Source organism: Silurus meridionalis, chromosome 27 (genome assembly GCF_014805685.1).
Source record: "Silurus meridionalis isolate SWU-2019-XX chromosome 27, ASM1480568v1, whole genome shotgun sequence".
Taxonomy (NCBI): domain Eukaryota; kingdom Metazoa; phylum Chordata; class Actinopteri; order Siluriformes; family Siluridae; genus Silurus; species Silurus meridionalis.
This window is the reverse complement of record NC_060910.1, coordinates 2,977,449-2,987,347: the sequence shown is the minus strand read 5'-3', so window position 1 is coordinate 2,987,347 and position 9,899 is coordinate 2,977,449. Positions and strand designations below refer to the sequence as shown.

General features: G+C 40.8%; 1 protein-coding gene across 1 annotated transcript in view; it reads left to right on the top strand.

Moving 5' to 3' along the window:
* The window catches only part of susd2 (sushi domain containing 2), a 30,541-nt gene extending 30,215 nt beyond the window's left edge, over window positions 1–326 (top strand). Inside the window, exon 15 of the mRNA XM_046841533.1 lies at window positions 1–326. Coding sequence (XP_046697489.1) covers window positions 1–58 — 58 coding nt within the window. The 3' untranslated portion in view covers window positions 59–326.
* The last annotated feature ends 9,573 nt before the right edge of the window (window positions 327–9,899 follow it).

Here is a 9,899-nt window from a genome sequence, read left to right as displayed (position 1 = left end):
AGAAAGAATTGAGAAGACAGAAAACAATGTTTATCAAAACAACTCTTCCAATCTATGAAGCTCCTCAGCCACTGCACTGACTCCTTCAGTTCAACGTGAGATCTGAACGTGCCACAACGCAACTGTGCACAAGATCAGTTTGTTTCCTTGAAGATTTCATTGTCAGCACTGACACCCATGTGGCATGTTTTCTATCAGGGCTGACCTCAGTAGTATAAGATTGTGTCTGGAGGATATAATCAAATGTTTTGTATGAAATAATAATCATGAATGGACAGAATACTTTGAGGATGAAAAGACTGATGAATATTAAACATGTGTAGTAATGTCCTGTGTTCAGTATTTATTCAGGAACGTTTCTTGTATTCAGAATCGGGTTCAGCAAATTGATTTAATGCACTGATGTAGGTGTTGTGTTCATTAATATTTTTTAAATAAAATGTATAAACAAAACAGGAATTATGATCTTCAGAAATATATCTAAAAAACTTTTGCTCAAAATGTCAAATCATGAAAATTTGCCTCATTTATAGTTTCATGATGTTATTTGTGTTTGTGGGACTCTTGAACAACCCGGATGTAAAATAACTGATTAATCATCAGCACATCATCCATCAGTGGCTTCATCCAACATTCTGGCTTCATATAGAGAAGTTCAAATGGATCACAAGGTGCTTTTCAAAAGCAACAGGTAATGGAAGGATGCTCTCTTCTTCACCGTGCCCCGCCCCGCCCCACCCCACCCCACCCCTGCCTTACATTTATGGCATTCAGCATTATCCAGAGCACCTTACATTTATCTCATTCATAAAATTTAGCAGTTGTGGGATTAAGGAATGGCATTGAATGGAGAGGCTGGGATTTGAACTCATTACCTTCAGGATCCAAAGTCCAACGCCTTGACCACTGACCTACCACCTCCCGAACCCAGTGTTCTACTAGATTTCCTTGATCTCGGAAGATGTTGCTCTCGCTCATAACATATTTATATAAATGGCTCGGAATTGGACATTTGTTTCACAGAAAAGTCCACCGGTGAAATTCCCTCTGACATCCAGATTAGAATTGGAATGTTGGATTGGAAATATTGTAGATTTTAGCTCATTGATCATATTGGATATTGTGAGATTATGATTACTTCAGTTTAACATCCTGAACATTGGAAGTCACAGAGAAAAGAGACGAGTCCAAAAAGAGGATAAGAAAGAAAAAAAGGAAGGAATTCAGCAAAGAAGAGCACAATCAAAAATGATCTAGAGATAAAGAAGGATACTACAAAGTGAAAGATTGCTGCTCAATTGAGTGAAACATTTCATTTTAAATAAATGACCTGGATCCTCTTTTTCTCTTCACTTGGAGACCCAAACCTGTTCCAGCATGACAGTGTCCCTGTGCACAAAGCCAGCTCCATGATGATGAAGATATTCTTTTTATGTGTTGGAGTGGAAGATCTCCTGCTAAAGAATTACAACATTACTGAACATGAATGTGAACACTGCACCTCAGACCTCCACACCTCCTCAACCTTCATCAGATCCTGACTTTACTAAAACCCATGTGGCTAAATGAATTTCCACAAAATCTAGTGTAACATCTTCCCAGAAGAGTGGAGCTTATTATAAGAGCAAATGGAGACTAAAAGTGGAATGAGATGCTCCAAAATAGCGATCTAATGGTCAGGTGTCCACAAAACATTTGTCCATATAGTGTACGAGTGAGTGATTAAATGAGTGAAGTAGTTTGTTTTTGTTTGTTTGTACATCTTGAAATACTTTGACATCTTGAACATGGAAAGAAAAAAAGGAACAGAGACGAGTCCAAAAAGCGGATATGAAAAAAAAAAGGAAGGAATTCAGCAAAGAAGAGAGCGATCAAGAATGATGGAGAGATAAAGAAGAATACTACAGAGTGAGAGATTGAAGCTCACATGAGGAAAAGAGGAAAAAACCCTCAAAAAAAAAGGGAAGAGAAAAAGAGCTCGAGCAAGAGGAGGAAAGATAAAGAGGAACTGACTCTTCCTAGCATTGGGACACTGTGAATGTAGAGAAATAAATTAAAGGGTAGAAGGAAATAGAAAGAGATAAAAGAGGGTAAAATGAGAATGAGGACAAGAAATAAGAAATGAAAGAGAAAACAAATTGATATAGAGGAGGAAAAGAGGGAGAAAAAACAGACTGGGAGAAAAGAGGGGAAGGGGGCGCAATTAAATGTGGTAAAAGAACGAATGATGGAGGAAGAGAGAAAAGTGGACACAGAAACAGATAGGGGTGAACGAGGATTAGGACAGGGCAGGGACAGGAAAACGTGGATGGACCAAGAAATAAGGAGAAAAGAAATGAGAGATTGAAAGATGATTAGAAAGTGGAGGAAATAGAGAATGGAGAAAATAAGAGCGGATAACAAGGGAAAAAGGATAGAAAGAAGGGAAAATAGGAGACGTTGTATGGGAGAAGGAAGGAGCAACTGAAGGTAGAAAAAGGGAGAGAAAGAGAAGAGAGAATAGAGGCAGGTGGAGTTGAAAAGATTTTAAAAAGAGGAGAAGGATGGTGTGGTAAGGGCAGGGGAGAAAGAATAATAGAATATGGATGGATTGAGAAGACAGAAGAATAAGCAATGAGAAGAATGATAAAATAAAGAGCGAGAGAGAGTGAGAGAGAGTGAGAGAGAGAGAGAGAGAGAGAGAGAGAGAGAGAGAGAGAGCAGGGTGAAGTTGGTTTACTGCTGCCAGCTGTGCAATCTTGTATCTATTAGCTAAGCAAAACAGTGTGTGTGTGTGTGTGTGTGTGTGTGTGTGTGTGTGTGTGTGTGTGTGTGAATTCCCTCTCCCAGATGTTTCTCGTGTTTTTTATCGTCCTGACGCTCCATTAGTGTGCCGAGACGGAGGAGTGTGTATGTACACAAGATTACCGACCTTTCATCTGCTGTTTTAACGCAAGTCCTGATGTCAAGCGCTTTTGTGTGTGTGTGTGTGTGTGTGTGTGTGTGTGTGTGTGTGTGTGTCTGAACCTAAGTCTGAGTGTGTGAGTGTGTGTTTGGATCGAGAGCAGATCAGTGAGCTGAGTCCAGCTTTGTGCTGAGTGAGGGATGATGGAGGAGTGTTTCATCTCTCTGTGTGAGCAATCCGAGCGGCTCAGCTGTAATTAGTGTCGCTGTTTCGGCCTGCAGAGGAAAAATTCCCCCTCACACACTCGCTTATCTGCTCAAACCTTGAGATCTTACACACACTTACACACACACACACACACACACACACACACACACCAAACACACACATGAAGCAGGTTGTTGTGTTAAAGCCCAGCATCTGGGTCTCACCCGTTCTGAGGTTCGAGAGGTTAATGACACGTCTCTAAACTCTACAGTTAATAGCGAAATGAAATGGCCGGATTGGTAGATCTTCTTCAAACTGATTTACGACACGATTGTATAGAAGGTCTTTGGATCCCGTGGCATAAAATTTCCTCTTCACTGGAACTAGGAGACCCAAACCTGACAATTGTTAGCTCTATCTGCTTTTCATGATTTGAAAGATGTGGAAGATCTCCTATAGAGCTCCAATCTTTTCGAACGCTAAATGTGAATGCTGTCTGCACCCCCAGGCCTCCTCACCTCACCTACACTATCAGTTCCTGACTTTATTAACACCCTTGTGGTTGAATCTCACATAAATCTTCACTAAATCTAGTGGAACATCTTCCCAGAAGAGTGGAGCTTATTATAAGAGCAAATGGAGACTAAAAGTGGAATGGGATGTTGTGTAAACTTATGGTCAGGTGTCCACCATAGATGGATGGATGGATGGATGGATGGATGGATGGATGGATGGATAGATAGATAGATAGATAGATAGATAGATAGATAGATAGATAGATAGATAGATAGATAGATAGATAGATAGATAGTGTCAATATTTTGTGTGAGCACCACTGATATCTATCACTGCTTTAAGAGCAAGTTTATCTTAATCTCATTAGACCACAGGACATGGTTCCAGTAATTCATGCTCTTGGACAGGTTGTTCTTCAGCAAACTGAGGGTTTTCTTGTGAGCAGCTTCAGAAGAGGTTCCTTCTGGGACGACTGCCTGCAGACTTGTTGCAGCGTGTGGCGTATGGTCTGAGCGCTGACGAGCAGATCTTCTGCTTCAGCAACCTCTAAAGCAATGCTGCAGCACTCATGCGTCTGTTTTTGAAGCAGCTTCTGCACCTGACACACAGCACGAGGACTCGACTTCTCTGATGGACCCTTGCGAGTCCTGTTCCGAGTGGAACCTCTTGTTACAAAACCTCTGTATGACCCTGACCAATGTACTGTAACTCAGTTTCAGGGTGGTACTGATCTTATAGACTCAGCATCTTTGTGTAGAGCAACAATTCTAATCTGGTGGAACATCTTCCCAGAAGAGTGGAGGTTATTATAACAGTAAATGTGGAATGCTCAAGAAGTGCATGCAAATCTTATGGTCAGGTGTCCACAAACTTTTGTTCGTATCTGCAAATCCACGTATTTCAGATCAGACGTGCAGCTCGAGATGTCTCGCTCGCACCAGGGATGAAAGACGACGAGGAAAACCCCGGAGTTAAAGGTGACTTTGTTCTTTAAGCGGCCCATTAAGGCGTAATCGTCTTCGAGGCCGGTGCTGTTACTCGCAGGGGCACGAAAAGAGAGAGAGAGAGAAGAGAGAGAGAGAGAGAGAGAGAGAGAGAGAGAGAGAGAGAGTGGGGAAAAAGTCGAGTAGGTTTATTTTCTGGGGGATTCTGGGAAGAAGCCACATCAGTCAGGTCGATCGGTGCTCACGTCCCCACCGCCATCGCATACCGAGGCTTAATGTGTTTACTGGAGATTATTACACGTATCGAAGCAGGACGAGGCCTACGAGGCGTACGGGTTTGTATTTGAACGCGTGTCACAAATCCCAGGCGAGGATCAAAGCGAAAGGCGAAGGCTTTGTGGCTGAGAGCTGGAGCGTGACTGGTGTTAAGTGCACAGATTTCACCGGCCGGCTTCTGAGAGGAGACGTGTTTGTGTTGGCAGCCGAGACGCGCCGGGGTTGAGAGCGTGATGGGGAAGCGCAGGGATAAGATAAGGCCTTAATTGAATTAAAGAAGCCAGAGATCACATGTCAACTTCAAGCACAGTTAGCACTGAGAAATGTGGAGGAAAAAAAAACAAAACAAAGGAGTGATACAGTTCAGCGCTCGAACAAAAGTGTGTGAATATACACTCTTAAAATAAATGTACCAGAGAAAGTCAAAAAGGTTTTAGTTTGCAGTGAAGAACCATTTATGGACGTTTATTTGTAAGAGTGTAGAAGAACCTTTTTGGGTTCCCTAAAGAACCTTTCAGGAAGTTGTGAGCTGCTTTATACAATATACAGACAAAAGTATTGGGACACCCAGCCATGTGTGGTTCTTTCCCAAACTGTTATCATTAGCATGACTTTTTCTAGAGACCAAACTTGTTCCAGCATGGCAATGCACAAAGCAATCTCCAAGAATATATACTCTACATGGGTTGAACTGGAAGATCTCATGCTATAGAGCTCCAACAGAACTGAACAATAAATGTGAATGCTGACTGCACCCCAGGCCTCGTCACCTCACCTACATCAGTACCTGACTTTACTAACACCCTTGTGGCTGAATGAATCTCCACAAATCTCCACAAAATCTAGTGAAACATCTTACCAGAAGAGTGAAGGAAAATATTAGGGTAAATTAGGACTAAATGTGGAATCGATGCTCAAAAATCACATACCAAACTTATGACGGGGTGTCCGCAAACTTTTGCTGATATCGTGTACATCTGGGCAAAAAAAAAGTCCCCACCTGGATCCAGATTCATTGGACAATTAGTCCAGCGATGAATATTTTTCAGCTGCAAGCTTCTCATTTCTTATCCAGCCAAATCAGGAGACGTGTCCCGTGGTCATGGAACAGATGCTGCTCTGTTTCAGATGGGTCAAATTGTTGGCCTGCATCCAGGACATTGCTGAAACTACTTCATGTGGGTGAAGAAGTGTCTAGCGCTTTATTAAACCTGGAGGGACTGTAGTGAACGTCATCTAGTGAACGTTGGAAAATCTTGAATGTTTGTGTTCAGAGATCACCTGAATGTTTGGTAAAATCGTACAAAAACCACAGTAGAACTTTATGTAGATTATTTTTAATATCAAAAGCAAGAGCATTTCCAAACACGCAATGAAAAGGAAACTCGAGGGATCCAGATTAAACATCTGTGTAGCCTAAAGTCAAATGCTGATCAGTGACGCTATTCCGAAAAAAGGCTTTGATTTGGTAGTAAGCAACATTTTTTTACTTTGGAACAATGGAAAAAGGTCATGTGGTCTATGGAGTCCAGATTTACGATGTTACAGAGTAATCAGTGCATCAGGGTAAGGAAAGAATTGGTTTAAGGGGATGCACTTATCATGCTTATTGCCTACAAGATGGTGGGGGCAGTGTTATGATCTGAGGTTGCTTCAGTTGGTCACGTCTAGTTTTGCAACATTATGTACCCAAAAAATGAGGTCAGCTGACTACCAGAACATACTCTAATAGCATGGGCAAGATGTTGAAAAAAAAATGTGAAATAGTGGTTCAGGAAACATAAGACTTCATTTCCACACATGGATTGGCCACCACAGAGTCTAGACCTTAACCCTATTGAGAATCTTTAGGATGTGCTGGAGATGACTTTACACTGATCAGGCGTAACATTATGACAGGTGAAGTCAATATACTGATTTTCTCTTCATCATTGCACCTGTTAGTGGGTGGAGATATTTATTAGACATTTTGTCTTCATGTGTTAGAAGCAGAAAAAATGGGCAAGTGTATGGACTTGAGTGAGTTTGACAAGGGCCAAATTGTGATGTCTGGACGACGGGGTCAGACCATCTCCAAATCTGCAGCTCTTGTGGAGTGTTTCTGGTCTGCAGTGGTCAGTATCTATCAAAAGTGGACCTCACATTGTCCAGCTTTTCTTGAAAGTCCTTCTGATAAATGTCCTTTTAAGTGTATAGGTGACCAAATCAATTTCTTCTCCTCTGTCAGTCGTTGTGGAATAAAAAACCAGCTATTAAATCTATTCTCATATTTTTTAATATTTGATCTTGTGCAGTTTGCTACAGATGTGGTTTGTGAGCTCTGACAAGTGCACACTCTGACCCTGAGAATGCAGATGTTATTGGACGCCTGCCAGAACGCCCTGAATTTGCAAACCTGAAATCTGATTGGTTAAACAGCAGTTTAAGCAACACGTACTTCATTCTGGTGGCCTGAGTTAAGACAGTAAAATTAATGATACCACACCCAGTCAGTAACAGATTAGTAAAAATAAACAGTTAAGAGGTTAAGGGCCTTCCTCAGGGGCCCAGCAGTGGCAGCTTGGTTATGCTGGGGTTTAAACTCATGGCCTTATGATCAAATATCCATTGTATGTGAGCCACCAGTTCCTAGAACATATCCTGGATCATTTTCTGATTGAGTCCATTTGCATTAAAACACACACTGTACATGTGTTCTGGCAAATGATTTCTTAGAAAAAAAGGGAAACGTGTAGCCGAAAGCTACTATCTGCCCCTCTTTGGTGTGGTTTGAGTGATGGTATGACCTTAGCCTTTGTACCACATCATTTGTCCTGCAAACAATTTTCGGATTTGGTTTTCTTTCATCCGACCCCATCTGTCCGTCCTCTCTGGTTTCGTTCGGTCGTGGGTTCAGTCTTTCAGAGTGCAGCTTCACACGAGCGCTCGTGTTCCTCTGTAATGGAGGAAAATGGAGTAAATAGCTGTTGGCAGAGTCACGAACCTTCTGTGGTTTCCACAATAGACCAAGAGCTTCTGGCTGAGAAGCACAGCAGGACTCTCTGTTTCACTCACTCTCTCCTGTCTCTCTCATGGTTTCTCTCATTCTCTCTCCTGTCTCTCGATCTCTTTCTCACTTTCTCTCTTTCTCTCTCTTGCACTCTCTTCTGTCTCTCTCTCTTTTTCTCGCACTTTTCTCCTACTCTTTCTCTTCTCTCTCTCGTTAATTTCAAAGTACATCGTTGGGATGATTGTTTACACATAATATTGGCAAAACATCTCTCTATTTTTTTCCTGTTTCTCTTTCTCTCCATTTTTCCTAATTTCCACTCTTTCTAATACTTGCTTTCTATCTTATTATCTCTCTCTCTCTTTGTCAGTCTCTCACTCTCTCTTTCACCCTTCAGTTATCATTCCATCCAGATGTTTTACAAATGTAAAACCAGAGTATGAACGCGTGTTTGTGTTTCCATCAGCTACTGTACTGTTCGCTTTCAAACAACAGTGACAAGATTACATCATACAGAGCACACCAGCCAAACACACACACACACACACACACACACACACACACACACACACACACACAAAGCGTCATCATTTATTCCAACCCACACTAACGACATCTTCCAGGCTACAGATGTTACAGATGCTTCAGATTGAAATTATAGCTTTTTTTCTCTCCAGAACTACTTTTTCTTTTTCCAGCTTCTTCACCAAAATTGTCTTTGGCTGAAGTTTCGTTTATTCCTCGCATCTTTTTGATTTATGGCTTTTTACCACAGACAGGATGGGTGTTTTCCCAAAACAACCAGGCTCTCCTACGCCTCAGTGTTCGAAGAGGATGGGATCCATTTCCCAAAATCAAATCATGAAAACACTGATATTTATTCTAAATAACTTTATATTAAGGTTATACATGTGACATGTTGAAAATATTTTACCATGAAATAACTGTAATATCAATAACCTGTGTGAGGCTGCCCTCGTCTTTATATCATACAAAATTGAGAATGACAGAAATATTCTCGGGTTAGATGCATGGATGGATAGATAAATGGATTGATGGATGGATGGATAGATAAATGGATGGATGGATGGATGGATGGATGGATGGATGGATGGATGGATGGATGGATGGATGGATAGGTAGTTAGGCTAGATTTGATGAATGGAGAGAAGGGTAGTTATTCTAGATTAATGGATGTATCAATGTATTTATGTATAGATGGATATGTAGGTGGATTGTAGATGGGCTAGATAGATGGATGGATGGATGGATGGATGGATGGAAGGGTTGTATTCTAGATAAATAGATGTATGTATTTATGTATGTATGTATTTATGTATGTACATATGGATATGTAGGTGGATGGTAGATGGGCTAGATGGATGGATAGATGGATGGATGGATAAATAAATGGATGGAATGATGGGTAGGTGGATGGATGGATGGATGGATGAATGGATGGATGGATGGGTAGTTAGGCTAGATTTGATAGATGGATGGAAGGGTAGTCATTCTAGATTAATGGATGTATTGATGTATTTATGTATAGATGAATATGTAGGTGGATGGTTGGATGGATGGATGGATGAATGGATGGATGGATGGATGGATGGATGGATGGATGGATGGATGGATAGAAAGTTTTTAAAAGACACCTGCATGTTCCTTTTGTTTATATGCAACAAATTCTGTAATTGAATGATATACATTTTCAACAAATTGTCACCTCAAGCAATAACAGTAGGTTTTGATTGAAATACATGTAACAATGTCACATTCAGTGGTACACAAACCATGTAGTTGAGGGAAACATGTATGGCTAAAATATGACAGTAAAAGTAAAAGTGTCCCTTTAAACGTTCACTTGAGTAAAAGTACAAAATTATTTGCCTTGAAATGTATTCAAAGTACTATTATTATGGCTATAATGTTCCTATTATCATTTTTGGCACAAGACTCTTCTTTAATCAACCCAGTTTATATAAAAAGACTCTAAAGTAAGATATTTGTCTTTGAAATGTAGTGAAGTTAAAGTAAATGTCACCCAAAATGGAAATACTTCAGTGAAGTACAGATAAGCCAA